Source organism: Mytilus trossulus, chromosome 14 (assembly GCF_036588685.1).
Source record: "Mytilus trossulus isolate FHL-02 chromosome 14, PNRI_Mtr1.1.1.hap1, whole genome shotgun sequence".
Taxonomy (NCBI): domain Eukaryota; kingdom Metazoa; phylum Mollusca; class Bivalvia; order Mytilida; family Mytilidae; genus Mytilus; species Mytilus trossulus.
The window spans coordinates 58,347,306-58,374,649 of NC_086386.1; the positions used below are offsets into that span (position 1 = coordinate 58,347,306).

Below are 27,344 nucleotides of genomic sequence, written 5' to 3' on the forward strand. Positions count from 1 at the left end.
AGTCTAATGACTATTTGCTATTTGATTGTGGTTAATTTTCAATGCTACAAGACATTTAAGTACCCGAAAAAAACGACCAATAGTTGTCTAAGAAATGAAAATTGCTAAACGGAGCCAATAATGATTGGAATTGAGCACAGGTATTACAGTACAGGTAGAGACTTATTTTGATGGATGTCTCAATCCGTCTAGATGTCAGAGTTTGATCTCACAACTTAAGTGTATACAGGATACTAATATAGTTATTTAGATTAATCAATTTAGAAAGGTCGTCCTCAAAAATCCAAAATAAGTTTAATATTATATTTTCTACTATGACATAGGTATCATTATTTAACTATAAATTAATGTCAATGAACATTATAGAAAGCTCGCCCCCAAGAACCCCAAATGAATTTAATATTATCTGTTTCTACAATAACATATGTATCGTTATTCAACTATGAATAAATGGTAATGAACATTATAGGGCATTGCAGGTCAGTGTGAATTCCATATGTGTAACAATGGAGAGAAATGTTATTTCGACGGTGAAAATCGGAAATGTGAACCTGCATGTAAGTAGTTTAACCTTCACGGTAATATAAAATATATGGTTTGTATATTATTCTCATTAATAATGGAGTTAGTTGAGTTAAGAAAAATAAGCTTGTTTGATTATTTTCCTATATACGGGCCTATCATAGTGTTTTTCAGAGTGTATATCAGAAAAGATAACTCCTATTCAGTTTTGCTTTTTCGAACCTGCATTGTATGTTATAAAAGTTGGGAACAACTTTAATACTCTCCAGCATGTACGAAATGTTTTACTTTTATTTAAAACCTAAAATATGAAAATTAAAGCGAATGTGGTTATTTCACTTTAAAGACAAACAGATCATTTCTAGTCATGTAAACACATCAAATTTAATAAGTTATTCTCACATAAATGCATAAAGTGTAGTAAGGAGGTGATTCATATATAAACGACAAAGGGGAGGCAACATGGCTCATCTCAAACTGAATAACTTAATTGTTTTATACAATCAATGGATGTTCCATTTTAGACATAGCGTTGCGAGGAAGATTATCTTTAATCAAATTATAGGACGAACTATGTTAATCATATCTAAAAATAAACACTATGCAATGGTCTGTTTTGTATTCGTGTAAAAAATATGATATTACTTTCATCTTGTTACTATCTATTTGTTTGTTTTTGTATAATTATACAGTTTGCGTTGATAGTCCATATGCCAGCAATGCAGTCAGTGCTGAAAGATTTGGTTTATATAGAAATATTGGAGCTGCAGTTAAATTCAAATGTGAACAAGGTTATGAACTGAAAGGACGACCATATGCAGAATGTCAGCCTACAGGAAAATGGGAAAACAGGTTCTTATGTGTGATGAAAGGTATTTGTTTATGTTGAAATGCGATGTGTTTCGTTTAACTAATTTAACATAACCATTCTTATTAATCGGAGAGCCGAATGCCGTGAACCGAAATGAAACTGACTAGGTAATTTATAATATGTTAATATTACAAAGACACAAGTATCGTTTTTGTATTATAAAAAAGTGAGAGTTCACTAACTGAATCAAACTCATACCTTTATTAGTTTGGACATGCATAGTTGCTGGTGGTTGGAACTATATATGTGCGTTTCTTGTTTTTATAGAAATATTGAAATCTGCAGAAAACTTCTAGGAAAATTGAAACGCGTAAAAGAGAGGCAAAATAACAATTAAGTGTATTAACTTATAACTATCAAAACGAAAACAGTATACAAAACAATTAACAGTTGAAAATATGTTACAGCATTTGCCATTAATTAATAATTACGCAGAAATCTCGTTTATTGTTATTTGTTTAAATTATTATATTATATCATATTTATATTGATAATTCAGCAATAGTTCTGTAATAAAGAATATAATATTATTATCTTTTATGTTTCATATTCTAAATCGAGTTATCTACTTTTTCAGGAACATGTTCTGATGGATGGAGCTTTGTTTCTAAAAAATGTTTTATGATTGTGTATGAAAAAATTGTTTGGGAAGAAGCTGTGGTATGTTACTTAAATCGGAACTTACGTATCAATAGACATAAGTACTAATTATCGATGATCTACTTCTTGAATGTGTTCGTCTGTATCTATCATTTTCAATGTAAATATGTGCGATATATGCTGATGTTTATTTCAAAGTTAATAGTGTAAACTATGTGAATTAGATGAAATCTACGTATAAATTTTAACCGAAAGGATTTTTAATTTCTTTGTTGTCCTTGTTGAAAAAATAATATTCCACTTATATGAAGCGCGAGGCTTGCGTAGCCTTTTATGTATTGAAATTGAATTGTCGGGATTTGAAATTAGAAATATTGGAATCTGTTTATCTGACGTCGATTTAATGACGATATTTGAACAATCTTATGAAATGTTTTCAGAAAGTTGTGTCTAAGATATGTATATAGTCATTTTTCTTCGTGACGTGAACGATAAGGAACAAAATAAAGTTGTAAAATCTCTATTCAAGCTGCATGTGTATCATTGTAGACTAAATGTGAAGAATATGATGGACAATTGGCAAAGGTTGAGAATGAGATAGAAGATTCATGGCTGATTTCACAATTAACAGGTAAAACCTTTGAAACCATCTCGATGAAAGAGAAACATGATCGACACATTCTATAAGTAATGCATAAACATCTTTTAGATACAAATGACATTAAACCGTTTTATATGGTTGACAAAGAATGCAAACATGTATATTTCATTAGGTTATTCTTACAACTTAAAAGAAAACATTGGATGATTGTATATCTAGACCAAAATATCTTGTTTACCTTATGGTGCTTCTAAACTTTCGAAAACGGATACGCATATTAATCCGTGAAAGCACAGGTTTATTAAAACAGAGAGCATTTCACTTAAACGTTTGAAGATCCCGTTTTCACTTAAACGTCATGCATGAAGCTTGTATCTTTTGCAGATAGTGTATGGATTGGATTGAACGATATTGAAAATGAAGGCCAATGGCGATGGATTTCAGATAATTCACCCCTTAACTATACAAATTGGTTATCTGCTGAACCAAACGGCGGAACAGAGGAAAACTGTGCTAATTACTGTAAAAACTATTGTGGAAAGACATTTTATGGTTGGAATGATACAAGATGCAAAATGCTCCTAGGATATGTATGCGAACGCCATCCTAATTGAGTGGTCGTCTGTTCGCGTCATTTAAACAATTATTTGTTTTATACAAGGAGAGGCATTTGACCAGAAAAAAACTTGTGTGTCCGTATTTTTCAGGACGAACGTTTCAATATTATATGTCATCAGAATTGACAGTTATAACATAATACGAATGATAAGTCATCATCTAGTTCACTGCCATAAATCGAAATTAGAGCCTAATAAATCATGGGTATCCGATGCGCTAACCTTATTCTTCTGTTTGTAGACCTAAAAAGAGTCAAGCCAAAAGTGTAACGCACCATATGAGTTTGATTAATATGTTTGTGTAACTGACCTGAAATGGCTGATAAAATAAAAAAACAAATAATCTTTTTTCTGATAGGGGTGGATATTGTATGTTCTTGTTATGTCTCTAATGGTTTACATTGAAAACATTCGTGTTTCAAGGGTGTACTTAGATGATCTTTGTTCAGTGTATGAATATTCTATCACTATACAGGTCTTTAAAAGGTTTCAATATTACTAACGTTCGATTAAACCAGAGGAATTGAGATAATTTGACAAAATCAAATGTTTCACTTTATCAACCAACCATATTCCTGACATTGCACATACATTCCTGATAAAGATGATGAAAACGGTTGGTAAAACCTAATTTCAAGGACTAGAAAATGGTCCACTTGTTAAAAAGTCTTGTTTTACTTTGTAAATGAACAAGAGTTATATCGCTTTGTAGGCAGTATTATCTTTGCATGTTCAGGCTGAATAAAAATCGTTAAACTGATCACATCACTTTTAATGTTTTATATACATAAAAAAAAACGGTTTCATATTATAATATGTTTGTGACATCGGCCACTGACCGCAACCAATATGCGTATTCAAGATGACTGATGTGCAAATTTGAAACGACCTTTCCAGTTTTTTCTACTTTAATAACTACCTAAGTACTAGAATTATTGTGGTACACTTATAATGGGCCCATGAATAAAGGAAATGAACATAGGAGGTTATTTGAAATTATGTTCACCAAATATAACGATGTGAAATATCTTTGTGTTTTATTCTATTTCTTTTTTTTTGTATTCATCACCTGTCATGACATATAATGGCAAACATTCGATTTAATTAAAGTCATACAGTTAAGAGAGAATATCGTTATTGTGAATACACATTTCATCAATATCAAATCATGATTTTTTTACAGATACAAATATAAAGAAATTGACATAATTCATTCAATATCGTTATAGGTTATGTGCTAGCATTACGGTGTGCAGCTGAATTATATCATATTCAAATGTGAAATGTGAAAGGGGAATTCGTTTTTAAAAATTGATTGTCTGCAAAAATCACATCTTTTAACTGAAATGATTTCCAAGCATGAAGGAGATTTCTGTTCTGTTGAATACCTAATATCGCATACCAATGTGTGATATTTGACAAAATATAATCAAATGTTCATAAAGTTTTGATAAACAAGTAAACATATGTACCAAATCCAAAATATAACACTTTGTCAGTTGTTTTTTTTTTTCGTTTGAATTGTTTGAATTTCCGATTTTGATATTTCATAATAAACAGATAGTTTTACTTTCTTCTTTTGTTTTGATTTTTGTTTTGATTTTCCTTCATGTTTTTTAACATCAGAGAATTTAAAAAGACTAAAGACAAATGAACAGTCTTGGATTCCATTTTAGAAGAGACTTAAATAATTTACTTCATAAATTATTAGTAAGATTGTTTTATGGACACTGCACATGATATCGCAAATCAATGAGAACAAAGAAACAATAAAGTTTTCCAAAAAATCAATTATATATTTTTCTGATCAGAACAGACAGTCACATCGGAGCTTGTTAATTACGCCTCCTGGATTTGAATAAATAGAATGAAGGGTTTTTCATACATACACATGTATTTGATGTGGATATCTGGCGGGCTTGGATTAACAAATGTGTGCTATAAAGATAACTTAGATTGTTGGAAACAAAGTATAAGGCATCCGGGTGTTTTACAGTTTGAGAAATGCCAATCTACTGATATACTTCGACGACTGATTCGTATAAGTATGCTTGAATGTGTGAAAGAATGTATGATAACGTCACACTGTACTGGTATTAATTATAGACAGCTGTGGTTGATGTGTGATATACTTGGGGAGTTAAAAGAACTGACTACTGAGATAGACTGTGTCTACAGTGCAATCAAAACATGGAACGAGGTAAGCTGCTATAATTTCAGATACCTAATACCGTATAGCGGGTTATTTTCCCGGGGTGTAAATTTTCGCTTATTTTCGCGGATAGAACAAAATCGCCAAAATAAATTCCGCCAATTTAAAAGTGTACATGCAAAGGTTATGTTAAAATGATGAATCCGCCAAAATAATAACCGCCAAAATTTTTCGTATACCTTATTCAATGAAAATCGCGAAATTTTACACTCGCGAAAATAACCCGCTATACGGTATATATTCCTTTTTTTAGTATTGTTTTTTTTTGTTCTACATAACTAATTTAGTAAGTTGATAAACACAAAAGATGACATTTAATACAAATGTACATGTATTAAGAACAAGATTCAAAAAGAGGTTCAACAAGTTTTATTACATATGAAACTGGGTCATTGATTCAGTTTAGTAAAAAAAAAATTGTTGGTCGTTATAAACGTCATGGTAATAGAAATAAATGAAGCCAAACTGGAAATATTATTTTGCATTTTTTAGATAACCTTTTACCAAAGTATATGTACATGCAGGATCTGATAATGGATGCAATAATAATTTTCAAAGACAATTACAATTTGAAAGTTCCTTCTCAAATTGTAAAATAACAAGCTCAAATTCTTCAGCAGTGAGTTTCTTCTTATGCATTCCGTCGCATTAAATTGTTTTAGTCTTTGAAGTGTCACATTGTGTCTTAATTTGTAGGTAATTGCCTAGTTCTTTTACTTTTCATATTTTTGCATTCTCTATCCTACAACATCTTATCATGTGTAGAACGATCGTGAGTGTCAAGTGTATTGCAGTGGAAATAAGGACTATGATATAAAATTATCTAGAAGAATGCAAATGATATTTTCAGTTCTGCTACATTTACTTTTATTATTCGTTAGTAATAGTTCGCACTTTACCCGTTTATAGACCGATTCTACATTAACACGATACATTTATGTTTTTTCGAGGTACTGCAAATTCAGAAATTATTTTTATGACTGAAATACGATGTTAGTGTTTGCGATTTTGAGAAAAAATTCCTGTTGAATTCATATGACTAAAGAAAATTCATAATACGAGTTTACTTTCTTGCGAGTATAACCCTGTTGCATTTTTCGCAAACAGTTCTTAATTTACAGTATCGTACAAGTATGTAACTTCAAAAAGTCTGTTGATATAATAATTGGTTATAGTATTTCTTTGATGTACAATGTGCAAGTTCTCGTTACAATACAGATATATACGGTGCAGTTTTCTTATACCGTGTATTGAGATCATAATCTTGTGTTCTCACCATCGTCTGATACAAAAAAAAATTGTAATCTAAGTAGTATATAGTAAAAATTTTCATGCTAGAAATTAGTCCATTTAACACCTGTCTGTTTGTGATATTTGGGATTTAACTGTTGTTTTTTTTAAATCTGAAATAAATGATGCCTACACTTATGTTATTTGATGAATGACAAAGTGGCGTGTAAGACTTGTTTTGAAGCTGAGGGTTAAACGTTTATGATTATTTTACTAGTTACACATACTAAAATTAAAGGTCAAAGTGATTTTTTCTATGAAAATTGACCGATGAATTCGAAATTTAAATTTGGCGAAATAAAATCGATCGATTTGAATTATCTTTTATGCATTTAGATCACTAACTTAATGTATATATAACACAAATGAGTGTGTACTATGAGAGTATTAAAGGTAAAGCAATATCAAAATACATCTCCCGATGGATATCAGCACAAAATGAACCGGGTTTTTAAACTGGATATCAACACTTGAAATCCTGTTACCTTTGATAACTATTGACAACAATCAGTATCATGTACGATTTAAAATGTATATAATCGTCTCCACTACGTATTGATATGCATACCTAATGAGTTCATGTATATGCATTAAGATCAATTATGTATGTGATGATTTAAGTCTTATTTGTCAGCATTTACATTCCAATTAAATGGGGTTTTAATTAATGTAATTATTTACATGTACTTGATACATGACGCCCATTTTAATCTATATCTTCCGGATCTCATAACCAGGTTCAGAGACCACTGAAAACAGCACTACTTACTGCGTTATCAACGCGATGTTTCAAAATAAAGATAATTGCAAGAAATTAAGTTCCATATAGTAACTATCAATTACAAATATGTTTGCTTCGTACCAATAGTTTTAGGACTGTAACGAACATACTGAAGCTTCTGGAATTTAAAATACATTGCTAAATGATAAATTAAACGGAATGACAAATAATGAATCATTGAATTAAATCATATTAAAACATTTAACACTAAAAACATTGAGAAATCACCATTTTTCTTATACTTTTTTTTTATATAATATAAGTAGTTACTGGATTTATCCTATTTTATTGATATTTTTTTTGGTATTACACTTAGTTACTGTTTAACATTTACTCAGGGTGTCCAAGTGATATGAGTAGTGGACCTACTAGATCACTAGCATGTCAACGTAATCAATTGTTGTCATATTTTTCATCAAAGGATATTTGTTCTCTCCGGGCATTCAAGTTTCCACTAACAATTACTGACGACCATACCATAGCACAATATACCATAGGAACTTTAAACAATATTCGATTATTTAAGCAATCGTCATGAACATCACTTTGCATCATAAAGAATAATAACTATTCTTTCCACGGATTAGTTATTTTGTGATATTTATTTTATTACAGAGCATAGCAGGGGAATGTACAGGTCATACCTGTAAAAATGGAGAGAAATGTTTTTTCGACGGTGCAAATTGGAAATGTGAACCTGCATGTAAGTTTCATACCATCCTGCAAATACGATTTTTTTTAATGTATACTTAAACATGTTATACAAATGCATGATGATTTTTAAACTTACACGCTCCTCTTTAATTACATAGGCTGGTCAGATCGTTTATGCGTCGAAGTATACAAAAAAAGATATAGTTCTAATTCATTTTTTGGCATTATGTTAGTATTAAAGACAGACAACTTGTGAACAATCATTAAGTAGTATTTTTTTTTTAAATAAAATTAGAACAGAACATGGACATGTGCATAGCCTGGAATCGATAAAAACACAGCAACTAAAACATATTTTTGAATATAATTATGAAATTGCATAAAACATGTATTTCATATCCTAATTAACGTCGATCAATTCCTCAGAAAAGGAATTTAATGATACTTAAAGGTGATATTGGAAAGAATATGGTATAAAGGTAATAGAGTGGATTGATAATGAAAATAATTTCATTTTCCAGAAGAAAGAAGAAAGAATAGAAAGTCAATGTTATTCTAGTTTTCTTTCCGTACTTCAGTTATCGAACGTAATGGAACATTCATTCCACAGATGATATCAGATATGTCCCTTGTATTGTTACTACAATCCCCTTACTGTGGATGAATGTAGTTTACTGACTTAGACAATTTACCCGGTCTGTAATAAAATGAGCTACACTATGTGTGCCACATGTTTAACAGGATATGTTTACCCTACATGAGCACCTAGTTTTTGGTGGGCTTCGTGTTGCTAAATCCATAGTTTCTATGTTGTGTCTTGTGTACTATTTTTTGTCTGTTTGTATTTTCTTGTTTAGCGATACAAAACCCTAAGACTTAAGAAAATGTTGTCATTGAAAACTACGTCAATTTTTGTTGTCCTTTGAATATTCTATGTTTATCCAGACTAACACGTTAATGGTGGGGTAATCTTTATCATGTCGAACAGAATTACATTACAACTAACTTGGTGACCAATTGTGTTTGCGTAATTATGTTAATTAATATTCTTATTCATTTATCCAAAAAATAACCCTGTCACCACTATAGAGATCTCTTCGAGGCAATTTGTGTCATATCATAAGATGGACCGAACTTAAGTTACTGATACACACAATTAGGCATCGTGCAATGCTGTAAGTACTGTTTTATTGAATACTCCTGTTACATTTGTGGTATAGGTATATCAATGTTTATACTATATTTTATAATATTTTTTTCAGTCTGTGTTGACAGTCCGTTTTCCCCCAATGCAGTCAGTGATGAAAAGTTTGGACCATATAGAAATATTGGAGCTGCAATCAAATTCAAATGTAAACATAACTATGAAATGAATGGAAAACCATTCTCAGACTGTCTGCCTTCAATGCAATGGGAAAGCTGGTTTTCTTGCGTTGATAAAAGTAAGATTATAATGTTATGTGTGGTGAAAGATAAAATTGTAATGCTACATGTGAAGAAAGTTAATTTTATAATTAAAATATTTTTAAAGTTAAGTATTTAAAATCAGACTCCTACGCCTTTACAACAAAACCATAAATACATGAAATTAAAAAAATAAGTAGAACCGTAAAATGGTAAACATGGAAAATCCTAACTTTTCTGAACAGTACAACAATGCATTACTTGTGAACACGAAGTTATGTTAAATGTTGTATTAAAGTGTTTACTTGTGTTTTAGGGGAAGTCTGTTGTTTAAAAAAGACATAACAGAGCCATTTACAAAATTAATACAAATAACATGATGATAAATAAAATTTAGCGGATAGCATGTTGTATAGTTAGTTGAGGACCGAGTGGTTGTGTTTGTGTAGTTTTATTATTACTCGGCTTATGTATGTGTATGTCATATTTGCTCAAATTGCTCAAATTGAGTAAAAAGAGGCAGTAATATTATAAAGATACACAAATTTACAAGTCGAAAAACAAACAGACAGAGTTACAGAAAGAATCACGTTTTGTTCTGCATGGTTTAAATGTATTTCTATACTGTTTCAGAAAAATGCTTTGATGGCTGGACCTTTGTTTCAGACAAATGCTATCTATTTGTATACGAAAAGGTTAATTGGAAACAAGCTGTGGTATGTTTTGTTTTCATAAATGGCAAATTCATTCCATAGAAACGTTTATAATACATACTATAATATGTTCTTAAACTTGGTTCTATGTTATCATATATTAGAACTTTAATAATGTAAAGCGCTTATAATCGATTTTAAAATCATAGGTGTCCAATAACGTAAATGTGAATCGATTCAACCTCAAACGATGCATGTCCCTTATGCCGTTTTTCATGTAGGAATATCTTGCTATACAATAACGTGTATCGCTGAGATGATTTGAACTTGAATTTCCAAATAGTAACATTTCCGGTAAAAAGTTTTGAATGAATACGCTACGCCCCGGCTGGAAAATATTCATATACGCAATAATGATAGGAGGGTGTTATTATCCTATTGTTCATATCAAAAGCACCTTGTTGTACTACCATACGTCTTAGAACCCGTGTACTCTTTTATGAAACCTAAGATATGTTATATAGGCGTTAGCACAAGTCAGGCTAAGGAGGGTTTTTGATTTGATTCGATTACAATTTAATTTGAACTAAAAACACATAGAAATGCTTGCTTGAAATGTTAAAACTTATTATAGATAACATTGGGGCTAGATAAAGGTTGTGTTCCTCCTATATCTTAAGATGCATTCAGAATAGTTGTTTTGGCATTCAACGAAACCATGAGAGTCCCTTCCCTGAACGTGATATCACATGTAAAAATAAGTGGGAATTTTCTACACGAATGTAATCGGTTTATCTGCTATTGAGTTCAAGCGAATCTCTAATGTTTGTAGGGTTTAGATGGATTTTCTCTTTGTTATCGATGTAGAAGATTCTGATATTAGTAGACTTTCGTCGAATTATTTTATAGTTGAGGAGAATTCATGAAGATTATTGGTGAAAAGGTATAAGTAAAAGAGATTAAACAAAATATAAACGGACCTACTTCATTTTTCACTGAACATAAGAGTATATCATTTGCATAATCATGTAGTTCGTTACTATTTGAGGAGTATTTTGACGTGAAAGTAAATGTTTAAAATCTTAGTATATATAAGTATTATTGTAAAAAAAATACGGCGCTTTTAAATGTGTCCTTATTTTGTAGCCCCTACCACCTGAAATAAATGTACAAATCAAGCATGTTAATATTGCTTCACATGGTAACAAATATTTAATATCAATGAATTTGTGAGGTTTAATCTGTATTTTACGATACTCTAGTGCAAATTGAGTAGATTGAGATCGTTAGGTATTCAACAAAACGTGCTAATCACGTATTGATCCAATAATTAATTTAATACACAACTCCGCTTTGCGCAATATTGTACACGGACATTGCTGATGTGTTTTATTTTTATTTTACTTTTATTTCATACATCAACGATGTATTTACAAACGAGTGAGTGGTTTGTTGTTCAATTCTCTCAAATTAAAGTAAAAATAGAAAATCCCTCCGTGAGCTACATTTTTATTGTTGCAGATTAACTGTGAAGAATATGGAGGGCATTTGGCAAAGATTGCGAATGAGTTTGAAAACACATGGTTGATATCTCAATTAACAGGTATAAAAAAAAATTGATCATAAAATAACAAAATATCTTATACATGTTTCAGTTAAAATCACATATAGAGTTCATCGTGCGCTAAGATCAACACGTTAACAGCTGGTCTTAATAAACTAAACACAAATATTTCAATAGTCTTTTAATTTTTGAGATCTTGATATACATGTATCATATATATAAATCATGTTTGAGACATTATAAGAAAGATAAATGATAACTTAAAGTTTATCTGAGCAGCATTCATATGTTATATAATATGTAATAGTTTGAGTCCTTGCCAACATGGATAAAACATTGTCGATAAATAGTGTTATTCTTACAACTGCCGAATTAGCTTTATTTCACACAATGTTAAATTGTATGACGTATCGAAAATATTACCTTTTCTATTATCAAGCACTACTTACAGGTCTCATTCATTCATAAATAAACACCATTTTGTGAAAGCAAATATTGAAAAAAAAAAGTAAATTGTACATCTTACATTTTACTTATAAATGTGCATGTCCTTTTGTAAAAATTACTCCAAAGGCTCCTATCATAACTCAGTACCGCATGTACATGTATCAACCATGTTAATCTTTATTTAAGATGATGCATGGATTGGATTAAATGATATTACAAATGAAGGCCAATGGAAATGGATTTCAGACGGTTCTGGAACTAACTATACCAACTGGTTACTAGGAGAACCTAACGGGTTTTATAAAGAAAATTGTGTCAATTACTGTAAAGAGTATTGCAGAAAGACATTGTATGGATGGAATGATGAAGAATGTCGCTCGTTGCTAGGATATGTATGTGAACGTTGTATCTATTGAGTGTTCGTCTGTGGTCAGTATTTTGAAAAAAATAAGGACTTCTTTTTCAGAACGTAGAGGCATTTTAATGTGTATCAGCTGTGTACAATTAAACATTTTTTGTCTCCGTTTCAAGGGGACCGTTTAAAATTTTCATTGTCATTTTAAAAAACAGTTTATGATTAGAACAAATGATTGGTTATAATCAGGTTCATTCTCATAACAATAAAAAACGTTGTTTTAGAATGTGTGGGCATAGGACAAAAACAAATGTAGGAAGCGCTTAACTTTCTTTACCAGTCATGGAGGAATATCTTCTGAAAAAAGTTATTGCACTGTAAGAGTTAAATGAACATGAAACGCCTAGTCGTATCTTAAATAAACTGATTGAGTTGAAAAATGTAATAGCTACATGAACGTCATTTAAAAATTTGGCATGGTTATTATAAGCAATCATTTTAAAAATACATTTAACTGAATGTTATAGTGTTTAAATGGTCTATATATTTGAGTTATAAGAAAAGTATAAACAAAAGGACGAATATCAATAATACCATTCAACCGTTAAGCACTAAAATTTACCGAAGAACGGGACGCATGGAAAACAGATGCCATATTTTTTTTACTTAGAACAGATACTTCCAGAAGGAAATGTTGATTAAACCTCGTTTCAGAGCTAGAAGAACAACAAACATGACTAGTTGTTGTTTACTATATCTATTTGATTACAAAATTTTGTGAGAACTGACCCAATTTGTTAATGTTATAATTTTAATTTAGCTTTCTAGGGTATTGACGTTTTACGTTTTTTGTCGATTAGTGGTGTTATTTATATTTGTGCTTAAGACTATAAGGTCAACAATGCAAATATTCACTCGTTTAAGCAGATACAGTGTGTGAAAGGTATAATACTTCATAACGCATTAATGTTGAGGAAGTGTGTTTATCTCATCTTTGAATGTACGTTAATCTCCTTAACATATTTTAAAATTCTAAAATTCTGATAGACATTTGTATATTTATTTGTTTGGTTTTGATAGCACTGTCAACATTTTTTTTATAATTGTTTATTGTGTCTTTTTATTTAACTTATACATACACAACACTAATATATTACGGTATGCATATATTTGTCATATAATTGTTATTCGGAAGAATGGCCCAACTTTAATAATTTATGTTAACACTGTGAAATGGGTATCACTGTTCGTATCGATAACAAGTGATACTACTTCTACCACTACTACTACTATTGTTTCATTTAACGTGGCTCGGTACTTAGACATCCCGTCAATGTGTTTGTATTATCTTTCATTTTTAGCTGATGTGTTTTGTATATTAAGCGACTTGTTTGTGTTTCGTTGGATCTTATAAAGTGACTGTGTACTTTAAAATATCCCGTCAGTATGATATTGTTCTTGTATATGTCATTATGATATATTTCTATTATGAATTAGAAAATACGTTGAACCACAAACGTCAAAATTATTCAATCGCGTAGTGGAACGAACTACATGTGGATTCTCATAAATTCTATATAATCGATGATGACTGCGGTACCCATAGTTTTACTATTTTATTTAGTATGCCTGTTTAGTTCACGCATCATTGTAAATATAACGAAATTTGATGAGACTGTCATCAAAGTGATAGGTTTAGCGCTTTAAAGTCAGGTTTAATTCACCATTTTTTACATTTTAAAATGCTTGTACCAAGTCAGGAATCCCATTCGTTTTTTGATGTGTTTTGTCATTTGATTTTGCCAAGTGATTATGGACTTTCCGATTAGATTTACCCCTGAGTTCAGTATCTTAGTGATTATATATTCTAATAATAATAAACAATTATACCTTTTATATGAGGTCGATACAAGGATATATGACCTGACGGAAGTATATTAACTGAGGACGAAGTTAGAGATTGACATTATTCTTTGGGTCGGTATATCCTGTATTTACATCATACGAATGCTATAACTTTCTGGCCATATTTTTATCAAAATCTTCAGTTCCTTAATTATATTTTCTTTTTTGATATCATTTTCTTTTCGTTAGAAATTTATAGGTTTCATATTGGCACTTTGATAATAAAAAACATTTTAGCAGTTATTTCAATTATTATTATGGCTTATTATTTGTTCGTATACTTCCTGTGTATTTTATTCAAATGATCGATCATACATACATGTATTTAAAACTTTTACCACTAGTATGACAATCACACAATATATCTGTCTTCAGATATTCTAGAAATAACCGTGTATAAACAGTTTTTCTTTCCGCCGTTTTCTATGTACCTTCGAAAATATAGACAACATGTGACTACACTAAAGCGACTCAAGTGTCTGTTTGGTCTTTTTTTTCTTCATTTTTAGCCATAGCGTTGTCAGTTTATTTTCGATTAATGAGTTTGACTGTCCCTCTGGTATCTTTCGTCCCTCTTTTGAGCTACTGGTAACCTACATGTACATATATCGTCATACTGATGAAATATTACCAGACAAACTTACAAAGCAAAATATGAAAATAAAATACATGTACATAAAAAAAGTCATTATATAAAACCAATTCCAATGCATCTGTTACACTTAAATGTATTTTTAAAAAATACATTTATGAATATACGGATATACATTGCTAAATGATAGACATCAGTTTATCTGTTTCAATTCAATATAATATTTTTTTCACAAATATCATGTATAAAATCGGGGGGGAAATAAGACTGTCCACGAATTAGTTTACATGTTCCTTTGCATACAATAAAGTTTCAGACATGTATTGTAACGTTTTTTCGTATTTCTCCTCCTAGTCATTTTCAAGGTATGTTGTCCCTGTAACCATTTTTGTCAGACATTTCGTTGTCCTTTTTACTTTTTTTTGGCCATGTAAGTCGTCCCTCAACTGATAGAAAAAAAGAAAAAAAATATCGGTATTAGTCCATTACACAAAATGAAAAAATATAAATGTATAGCAACAAAACAAACACGCATATACAAGAAAGAAAGAACAGCGCTTTTTTCTGATCGTCATACTTAGGCCTTCAACACGGAGGAAAAAACTTTCATTTCATCGAAAAAATACATCACAAAATATTCGTATCAGACGGTCCATATAATGGGTTTGATCGGAATTATTTGCAAACAATTCAATATAAAGTGAGAGTAGTAGCGCCACCAAATAGGCCTGGTTTATGTAGTATAATGCTAACATAAAATCTTATGCATAGGCGTACATACAATACTATGTAGACTGTTTTTATAAATTTGATGATTTTATGAAATATTGAAATTGCAATATACTACGTTGGATAACAAAACAAGACGATGATACCTAACTGACAATAAAAACCCACACTTTAAAGATAAATCTGCCAAAATAAACCCAACTAAGACTACGAAATATTGAGCAACTCAATCCCAACAAAAACAGAACAAGGGAGGATGGAAGATGATACGTATGGAACTAAGTTATTATGTAACATAAGAATAATGTAACATACAAATGAGAATATCGTTTTCAACACGAAAAAACCATACTGTGTACATATTTAGTACACTGTATCATAATGACATACATAATTCAGTTACAACTTTTATCTTACATGTTCAAATTTCACCGACTTGAAATGTTTAGATCATTGGCCTACTTTAAGAGTAAGTCATTTTCCTAGTTCGAGTGAATACAATATGACTTGGAAGGTTCTCTTGATAGTTTGCGTGTTTCAAAATAACGTTACTTACCAAATGTGTTTTATATAAGGAAATCAACAAACACAATAACCCGTACCTACAAAATATCCGTTGATAGATAAAAGTTATTTTAACTTCTTTACATTTTAATACAAACACAAAAAAGTAGCATCAATACGTGGTGACTGCTTCCGAATACATAAGTCTTCAAACTATAATGTGTGTTATAGAAGTGTCCTTACATACGGAGAAAACTAGTTCAATATATCTTTTGTCTTTGTTTCCATGTTTTTGCGTCCCTTTTTTCACGTTTTTTAATTAATTTTGAGACATGAAGGATTCGATCAAAGTACTGTGTTGATCCATTGTGTGCATAAGTGTATTTAATTATGATCAGAGATGGAATTTATTGACTGGGTTTTGTTTTTGTCGTCGAGCATATCCATGTTTCATTACGTTTTCAACATCGACTAAAACGTTTTGTGTTAAGACATCATCTAAATTGCTGCAAGTTTGTAAAGGATAATGTTTTATATTAGTATTGTATTTCTATTCATCGTTTAGCTTAAATATGGGGAAAATGTTAACAAAAAATTCAAATATTTGCATGATTTGGTGGTTTTCACTAGTAATTTGTGAGACCCTAATAGCTTACTGTTCGTTGTGAGCTTATGCTCCGTTTTGAAGATCGTCAATTGACCTATAATGATTTACTTGTACAGATTGTGAATAGGATTGATTGTTGTTTCATTGGCTCTCGTACCACATCTTCTTATATCTATATAAGATGCTTATTTTTTTTGTCTTTGCTAACGTATTTCTGACAGTGGCTTTATGTACTGAAAAAAAAATTAAATATAAAATTATTCATAAAAATATTAATACATGTATTTAACAAATTGAATATTGATCAATTGTATAATTAACAAAATGCCATAGTAATAACACAATTTGTTTCTTTATTTTGAACCTCAACAAAATAATATCTAATGAGGAAACATCATATAAAGTAAATAGATTTAATTTCACGTTAAAGAACACATCAAACAAAACTTAATTATTATTTTTTACGATCTATAATAATAGAAAATATATCATTCTTGATCTAAAAATTTCAATTACGACACATTAAATTATTTTTAGATCTAATTTTTAAAAAAAAGGAACGCATACAAATAGTTATTAAGTTATGTAAAAAGATATTAACATGATCAAATTAGAAATTGTATTTCTGTATATTTTAGTTTTGTAATATAAAGTAATATAACATGTCTTTTGTAAAATATTATTTGATAGCCATGATAACAGCAACATAATTAAATACACGAGACATTACAAATAGTTATGCATAGTACAATCAATACCAGATAACATACTTAAGTCATCAAACGCAGCTTAAATCATTAATCAAGCATAAATCAAACTCTAATACTACAACAATGCATTAGGTGGTTAAACATAAAGCTACGACATATAATAAACACCAAACATAAAACATATAGTAACAACAAAATCAATTATGAAATGAAATATAACAATATTGTTATTTGTAGATGGTGAAATGTTTGTAATAGGTTTCACATAGTGTTAGGAGATAAGATAAAATATTTGAAAAACAAACTTTGAACACACCATTATTTGAAAAATGTTTATAGTTTTAAATTTGGTTTTACTAACTTGATATCTCGTATTGTGACATTATACTTTAAAACTATAACTTTCCATGTATACATAACATTTTTTAATAATAATAAAGGATTTTAAGAAATTTCTATATATTTACCAGTGCACTTGATGTCTTGTTCGTTCCTGCATATCACTTCTCCAGTATAGTTATAATAGCAATCGTTCTGGTTGCATACAATCGTCGAACATTGAGGTCCTGTTTAGTTATATTTTGATGTAAGTTAGCTTCTACATTTGTAGATTATAGTATAACATGTAAATATGTTATTTGTCGCTATCTTTTCCATATCAACTGTGCATATGTCTTGATAATGTTTGCATGTAGTTGTTATTATTACAAACGAAATATAAAAAAGAAGATGTGGTATGATGCCAATGAGACAACTATCCACAAAAGACCAAAATGACACAGACATTAACAACTAGAGGTCACCGCAGATATGGCATACATGTTTGAAGACATGAAAAAGCAGTTGTTTAAAGATATGTGTCTACCGAAAACACATGTTTTTTAGAATTTAACGTTGGACCAATAAAAGTTATCTCATTCATGCGGGTCATATGTATACAAATAATTTAAGAGAACATTTGCCTAAATATTGCAAGAGTAGGGTTCGATTAAAACCGATTTACTTTTTACAATGATATCTGTCACTTAGACTTGTTTGGTTTTTTTTTTTAATTCTACACTAAGACACGATCCTAGAGGACATTTTCACTTTTAAATGTGTCGATTAATATAATATCTGGTTGTAAGTTATAACATATGTTTGTTTAAAAATATACTTAAAAGTATCCATGATTTACCATTGCATTTGTCGAAAAAACAGGAAGGCAAAGTTGTCAGAGGAGCATCGTTGTAATCAACACAATTAATAGTGGACTCGTACTTTTCGACAACATTTAGCCAATTCAGGAACGTCTTTATGTTGCAGTCACAATATACGTCAAGATTACTGTCAATAAAAGGTATAAGTTGTAGTATGTTCCATCAGTTAAAACAAGGGTTATTCATTCCTTGTAACTGTACGCAACTTTTTTTTTATTTAGGCAAAAATGTTTTCATTTTGTTTGGAGTTCTAAGCAAACTGTCGCTTTTGTGTGATAGGTGTCTGTGTCTTTTTTTTATTTTCTCATTTGAACATTATGTTTTCTGTCGCAAGACAGAAAAATAAAGGAACGAGCTAATATGAAGGTTCCTTCGAAACAATGTTACGACAAAAGGCACGCTAGTTTTCAGCGATTGATGGTATAGGGTAGATATTGTATACTATTGAAAAGTTAGGATAACGTATAAAAGTGTGTCAGGTTATCAATATAAGCTAGTATTTCTTGCGAGCATGTATTCGTTGATTGTGGAAACAAACTGTTTAACCAATCGCTGCATCCAAATTTGATGATTTTATGTCTTTGCATTTTTTTTTCTTTTGAGAATATTTTATGCAATGTTGTTCTGTTACGGTATGTCTTTTAGTTCTGTTTTGATCATCTAAGCGTTCATATGAGTAATTAGTTTTGAAACATTTTTGTTTTATTCTATTTCTACACGTTATTATTAAATGTTGTGTTTTATGATTCGTTATGCGTCTTTTTGTCTTCTTATTTCAGCCTTGACGATGTCATTTTCTCTACGATCTATGTACTGCTCGTCATAATATTATTAATTATCAAGTTTGTCAGTTGATGACGTATTTTATGATTCACGTTTTGTTTTTTTATTTGTATGTGTGTGTTTTTTGTTTTTTGTTGGTTTTTTTTTAAAGATTATTAGAATTCGTCTCACTGAAAATGTTGATGTCGATAAACAGCCGTCTTATTTTTTGCAACAACCAGGTTTCTTACTTGAACTTTTAGGAATTTATGGCCCTCAACATGCTGAACGCACTTCATCTGCGTACTTTATTTGACCCTTTTAACTTTTTTTCTATTGGAGCGTCACTGGTGAGTCTTTTGTTGACAAAGAGCGAGTCTCGCGCGAATACTGATATCAATCCTAATATCTAGTAGGTATGCTGTGCCAGTTTGTATAAACATATATGTATAAATAAAAGAAGATATGGTACGATTACCAATAAGACTCCCCAACAAACATCAAATGACACAGATATTATAAACTATAGGTCACCGTACGACCTGCAACATTGAGCAAAGCCCATACTGCATAGTCAATATAAAAGGCTCCGAAATGAAAAGTAAAACAATCTAAACGAGAAAACTAACGGGCTAATGTTTGTACAAAAATGAAAGAAAAACAAATAAGTATGTAACACGTAAATAAACAAGAACCAATGAATTACAGGTTACCGAATAGGGACAAACATATACATACAGAATGTGACGGGGTTAAACATTAAGCGGGATTCCAACCCTCCCTATAACCGTGCACAGTGGTTTGACAGTACATTATAAGAACGAACTATACAAATCAGTTGATACTAAACTCATCAGATGAATATAAATACAAATATTACAAATACAAGTTGACGAGGCCGGGTACTTGTACATGCCATCAATAAAAATACACTAAAAAGAGATCTGCGAGTAATCGCAATTACTGACAACTAATAATAAAATCATGCATCTCAGACTAAATGTGTTGGTTTTTCTAGGGATTAAAAGTTTAACACAATGTTGACTACTCTACCTCAATTTTTTAATTTCCTTTTCTATCATGTATGTTTTGTTCACATTATTCAATCATTCTGATTGAAGTCGTGCGTCTGTCGTACAACTAAGAGGTTAAGCTAGCTATAAACCCAGGTAAAACCCAACTTAGTCTAAACAGTAAAATCCAAGTACCAAGTCAGGAATATGTCATGTGTTTTTGTTCCATTCGTTTGATTTTTTTTAAAGTTTGATTATGCGATTTAAATCTACCATGCAGTTTGCTATTTTTGCTATGTTGATTTTTGTAGTTTGTTATCTTGTGTTTTTTGTTTAACTCAGTGTTGACCTGAGCATAATGTTAAACTTCTATCGCCTCAAACTATAATGATGCCCATAGCTTTTTTTTACCAAGAGTAATTGTATACACATCATTTGTATTATATTATTTAAACTTACAGAACAGTTAAGTTCTTCATATCTTGAAACGTTTCTCCGTCAACAAACGTTAATTTATTTCCAGACATCAATCTGCATGTACAAATACATGTAATTTTATATATGTCGTGTACTAATATTGAAAATGTTTCATTAATACATTTACACTTTAATGTGAAAGAAACTTAAACTGAGGGTCAGGTGTATCGTATATATCTACGGTGGAAGTATGTATATACATATTTATTTATATTTGTATTTCTCAATTTACGCTATACATAAAAGAGACAGCTTTCACCTATCAAATACTTATTGATCGATTGTTAGTTGCTTATCGTCAAGTGGCAAGTATTTCATGATTGTTCAGAACGAATTAAGTATTACATTTCAATTGGCAATGTGTTCTTTTTCAGTTTAGAATGACAGATTTGTTTTTATCTAAAAATAATAACAAAATTATATATTCGCAAAGGCAAAATTGAAATGTCAGTGTAACACTTGTGTTTAAAATATCACACGGATGATATCCAAAAGTGTATCAATAAAAACTATACATTTTACATGTCTTATTCTTGTGTGTGTTATATTTTCTATTTTTAATTTTCTTTTTGTATTAGAATGTATTACGATCTATTTTAAAGAACTCCCTTGCTTTATCAATATATCTAACACACTAATTAATATTATGTATGGATAACTTACATTTCTTGTATATTGTCTAAGCCATTGAAATAATCCTTTTTCACATCATTAATTATATTGGAGGATAATTTTCTGTAAATATTTGAAATGTAAGAAAATTGTTTAAAATAATACGAAAGGATATTGGACAATAGTAAACGGTTGATCATCAGGCTTTCAGGTGTAAATTTTGATCGGTTAAGAAGAAGAATATAACAGAGCGTTGTACATGCACACAGAAAAAAACAAAATAATTATTGAATTTTAAAACAATGCGTTATTATATGATGCTATTTTTTTTTCATCATCTGAATTTTTTGTTTATTAAACAATAAATACTAAGGTCACATCACTCTAACTAAGATGTATCAGTCTTGTCTGAAACACGACGAATGATTTTTTTAAGTTGAATATTTAGATGTTTTGACTTAAATTATACCAACTCATCAGGCTATATTGGATTAATGTTTTTAAAGCGTAACGCAAAAAACAATAAATCTTATTTTATGATTGTTGTAAAGTGGGTTCACTAAATATTTCCTCGTTTATTGATCATTGTTCTGATGTTATTCCAGTATTTCATATGTATTGTATCACACTTTATAATTATCAACAAGATTTAACGTGTCAACAAACTTACAAAATACCCAAATTTGACAAGTTGGAAAACGCATTTGGCTGTATAACTGCTATAGTATTATAATCTAAATCCCTGAAACAATAAAAAACATGAACACATTATTTTACTTGAAAGTCTGTATTTCTTTATGGTTTTATCTTTCACACTAAAATGTAAAAATACATTGCATTTTTTCTGTTGATGTTTTAATATAATAATAAGAGTGTTTTAAGGAAAAACCATGGTATATTATCTACAATTTGATGTTGTACCATAATTTGCTTATTTGATATGTAACTCAATTTGAATCTAAAGGAAAAAAGGCGTATACATGATTTAGTGACTTTTGTAAAATAATGAAAACAAATAAATGTTCATGTCAGATCGTTAGAATAAATCAAAAGCGGAGATCTTTCAAAAAATGGGGTACAGCATATTTTTATGGCAATCCATGGTTGAAGCTACGCCCAATTTGTTTTTAAAGATATCCGCCTCTGACATATTTAAACGATCTGACATGAACATTTATTTGTTTTCATTCTATAACAAAAGTCAGTTAATCATTCTTCGTTTGTTTAAATTTATTTTACAATCGTAAGAATAATGGTACATATAGTACTAAACTAAACGTGGGAGAAGACTTTATAAGTTTGATTAACTTGTGTGTCCTCCCTTTTGCACATTTAGTCAAACAAAATATGTTCAAACTACTTAACGTTCGATAGCGTCTACCTTGTAATTGTGTGTGCACACTTTTACTGTATTTGACCTAAACGTTGATGTAATTTGAGATAGGATTATGCTTTATTATAAAGATTTTTGACATTTGAAATGTTTATGTTATCTTACTATGAAGAAACTCTGAACCAAATAATTTGTACCATCGATTTAGTTTTGCAATTTTCGCATGTCAAAATATAACGCAACAAAGTAAAACTGTAATCTCTCATTGTTGATCAACATTCATGAAATAAATGTAAGTCTGGAAAAATTATGTCGCTGTAAAATGTCCAACACAACACAAAGCGAATAAAGAATCTGCAAAAATCTTACATTGTCCCCTTCCCGTTTCACCAATGAGACCTACCAATTTAGACGTTGTCGGATGTGTTATAACAGGAGCAACCCGACTGTTGACACATGTGGAGTAGGATATTCTTAACTTTCCGAATCACCTTACATTACCCTCCGTTTGTGGTGGGGTTCGAGTTGCTAAGTCGTTAGTTTACTATGTCTTCTGCACTATTGTTTGTCTGTTTGTCTTTTTGTTTTCATTTATTCATTATTATTTGTATTCTTTTCCCCCTTTCCCCTCTTTTCTCCCTTTCATCCCTTTCCCTTTTTACAATGTAACTTACCGAATTAGACTTTTGACTGTATTTATAATAACATTTGCAACACGATGGGTGCCACATGTGGAACAGGATCTGCTTACCCTTCCGAAGCACATGAGTTCACCAAAAGTTTTGGTGTCTCTAGTTTTTTATGTTGTGTTTTCTGTACTATTATTTGTCTCTTTGTCTTTTTATTTTTAGCCATGGCGTTCTATTTATGTTCTATATATGAGTTTGACTCTCTCTCTGGTATCTTTTGTCCTTTTTTTCAGTTCTTCAATACTTAATCAATTTATATTCTCCACAATATTCTGATCGAGATGATTGTTTTGTCATGAGCAAACTGTGTACACTGACCAGATTTTCTTAAGCACACAATAGTATTACAATCTACAAACATTTTTTTTACTTACAGAGTGAACAAATTCGGTAAACCAGCAAATGTTGTATTTTCAATAACTGATATAGAATTTCTATTCAGGTCCCTGCAATAATCATTTAGATTTATATACCTATATTGAGTTATTTTCTTTCAGAACGTCAGGTCATTCTTTTTCAGAATCAACCCGGACGATACCATGTTTCAATGATATATGTTCCAAGGCATAAAATAATGACCTGTGTAAGCCGGTCATTATTTTCCTTGATAAACATGCAATCTATGATTTACTTTATTGGTCTAATAGTTTTTTGTTGCCGATTTGAACATTATTTTTTGAAGTTCAATCGATGGTAGATGTAAAAGAAACCGTCATTGTAGTCCCGCATTTTAATTTTAGAAACAAATAACGTGAAGTTTTGTTGATTTATCGCTATAATAAAGAAACATTATCATATATGTCAGATGAATTTTAATGTAGACTTTCATAAAATAAAGATTTAACGTATTCGTGTGTAAGATTTTGAAAATCTTATTGACTCAAACTGAATAGGTTGATTGATTTATGGTTGCTTGTTTAACGTCCAGTGGCAAATATTTCATACATGTTCAGAACGATACACACTGAATAGGAAATCATACTGTGACCTACAAATATTTATATGCGTCTTCGTGTCATTTCTTAACTTTTTAAAATTTATGTATACCTTTTACTCTATCAAATAATCAACTAATAAGATAATCTCATATTCTATTGAATAATCTTAACGTAACTCACGACAGGGTCGGGTGCGGAGGGTATATAATCATATCCTGATTATCTTTTAATAAAATGTATTGCTATTCAAAAGACAATCTTTCTGAATTTTTCATTCGATTCATGTAAAATTGCTAAAAAATAACCACTTTTCCGCGATAGAATGATAGAAAAAACATAACAAATAGAAAAAAACATACCCCTCCCTCTTTTCCTTAAGCTAAGTGGTAGAATAAATAACTTTCAATGTGTCTTGTATTTGTCATACACCGTTATCGGATGGTAACAATACATTTGTGTCTTACTTCATGCAGTTACAGTAATATTTTTATTGTGTATGGATAACAATTTTTAAAAGGTTTATATCTAAATTATTTAGTGAGTTTTATTTCATATTTTAAATGAGCCGCAGGGCGTATTAAAACCTGAACGCATTAGAAAGGAATATCCCACTTTAGTGTTGTCGGTTAAATAGGATACTAAATTTTGCAAATCTTTATAAAATTAATATTTTTTGACGGTATATAAGTCAGATAATGCATATTTTAAGGTTTTTCTTGTCGTAGAACACACCTCGGGGTGTCAGGATTGTTAAAAAAAAGACCTCCCTCCCGTCGGTCTTTCATTTGAGCAATCATGACACCCCTCGGTGTGTTCTACGGCAAGAAAAACCTTAAAATATGCATTATCTATAACATAAACGCGCAAATGCTGTCTATCCTTTTGTCATGATATTTAAAACCTGAATTACTTTGAACATCTTGTCGGACTAATGTATAAAAACACTTATAAATGTTATGAGAGAGAGAAATAATGTTTGATGCACTAATGGATGTTTTATTTCAAATGATTTGTTCTGAAAAGTAATAAAATAAATCTCACCATTTTGATACAAAACCTACTTTATATGAATAGAATACAAAACAATATTGCTGCTAAGCATCATTTGCCACCAAAATGCAATCTCCACATGCATATTTATTTAACAAATCAATTTTGCCGGTTTTTACATTGATGACAAATTTTTAATTGTATTATCGACACACTTAATTGCATTCAGAGATCACCGATTCAAAACTTATTAACTTATGAATGAATCCGTTGCCGAAGTTAGATAAATAATGAATGTGTGTGTGTGGTAGATTCTTGGAAGTTTTATTAAAGCCATCAAAATTACTATTGTTTTTAGAATAACAAACACCAAAATCGCATGAAGTGGTAAAGTAGTATAAATTAGAAATTATAACTTCCGTTTAGACTTTTTCAAAACGTAGTATATACTGAGATATATTAAACAAAAGTGTTATAAAATTGATAGGTCCTTGAGCATTTTTTAAAGGTGATGAAATTACGACAACAATAATGTACATTTTTGTACGCTTGGACAAATATTTATATGTATGAGCTAAAATAATACTTGAAATAAAAAATAGCACTATTAGCAGGTAAATAATTAAAATTCCTCAAAAAATGCATGTAACTTTTTGGTCGGTTTGCTGTTTGTTTGACATATTCCCGTTTCCATTTTCAATTTGATATCAATTAATTGTGCTCTTACCTATTATTAAAACGGTTTTTTTTTCAAAAGTGATTATTTTCGAAGGGTTAAATATTTGAAGATGGCGTCTTGCCATGGCTTTGTTTAAACTTGTTTGTTTGCTGTTTGTCCCTTATATTTTATTGACTGCGCATTTGTATTCAGGTATCGCAGATCTAATTTGTTAGTGCATAGTGTGTTAATTTACGTTTTTTGATTGAGTTAAGCCATTTGATATTTTATCGTATGGTTTCTTTGTTGTGATGTTATGCTATTGTTTAGAAGCTTTGGTACTATTATAACGTTTAATCCCCCTTCAAATGTTTGCACCTGTCCTAAGTCAGGAATCTGATGTACAATAGTTGTCGTAGGTTTATATTTTTACGTGTTTCTAGTTTCTCGTTTTTTATATAGATTAGACTGCTGGTTTTCCCGTTTGAATGGTTTTGCACTAGTCTAGTAATTTTGGGGCCCTTTATAGCTTTTTGTTTGGCTCTTTGTTGAAGGCCGTACATTGACCTATACTAGTTTACTTTAATAAATCGTTATTTTGATGGAGATTTGTCTTATTGGCACTCACATTACATATTTCCATATCTATCAACAGCTCTTTCTCTCTCTCTCTCTCTCTCTCTCTCTCTCTCTCTCTCTCTCTCTCTCTCTCTCTCTCTCTCTCTCTCTCTCTCTCTCTTATTTGCTTACAAGGTTTTTAAGCTGGAAAGATTTTGGAAAGCATTTCCCTGAATATCTGTAATACCATTTAAACCAAGATCCCTGCAAAAAAATTCTCAATGTTTTAGTTATCGGTAAGAATTTCATGCAATTCTTTCATTTGTAATTTAAGATATTATTTATAAAGAAATATATATACTGTACTATGTTTACGGTCAAAATCAAATTGATATATGTATTATAATATAATATAATTGAATCAAAGAATAATACCTTTCATATTCAACTGATGTAATGCCATTCACATTTGTAATGAAATAGTTTTATATAAACTT

At 30.3% G+C, this 27,344-nt stretch overlaps 1 protein-coding gene and 3 long non-coding RNA genes across 4 annotated transcripts; 2 read left to right on the forward strand and 2 right to left on the reverse strand.

Moving 5' to 3' along the window:
- Positions 1–460: 460 nt before the first annotated feature.
- On the forward strand, positions 461–3,417 carry LOC134698133 (perlucin-like protein). Its single transcript, XM_063560423.1, has 5 exons — positions 461–557; positions 1,215–1,394; positions 1,971–2,053; positions 2,543–2,624; positions 2,979–3,417. Exons 1-5 carry the CDS (start codon positions 497–499, stop codon positions 3,206–3,208), a joined length of 636 nt encoding a protein of 211 aa, XP_063416493.1. The 5' UTR covers positions 461–496; the 3' UTR covers positions 3,209–3,417.
- A 6,765-nt stretch (positions 3,418–10,182) lies between these two features.
- On the forward strand, positions 10,183–12,658 carry LOC134695805 (uncharacterized). The gene is made up of 3 exons (XR_010102851.1): positions 10,183–10,268; positions 11,727–11,808; positions 12,403–12,658. It is a non-coding gene; the product is annotated as an uncharacterized LOC134695805 (long non-coding RNA).
- Positions 12,659–13,611: 953 nt separating this feature from the next.
- LOC134696042 (uncharacterized) lies at positions 13,612–21,804 on the reverse strand. Its single transcript, XR_010102888.1, has 6 exons — positions 21,733–21,804; positions 21,052–21,123; positions 18,796–18,944; positions 18,086–18,184; positions 16,354–16,399; positions 13,612–15,514 (listed from the first exon to the last, which is right to left on the reverse strand). It is a non-coding gene; the product is annotated as an uncharacterized LOC134696042 (long non-coding RNA).
- Positions 21,805–22,357: 553 nt separating this feature from the next.
- LOC134696409 (uncharacterized) lies at positions 22,358–27,105 on the reverse strand. Its single transcript, XR_010102945.1, has 3 exons — positions 27,040–27,105; positions 24,078–24,149; positions 22,358–22,423 (listed from the first exon to the last, which is right to left on the reverse strand). It is a non-coding gene; the product is annotated as an uncharacterized LOC134696409 (long non-coding RNA).
- Positions 27,106–27,344: the final 239 nt, after the last annotated feature.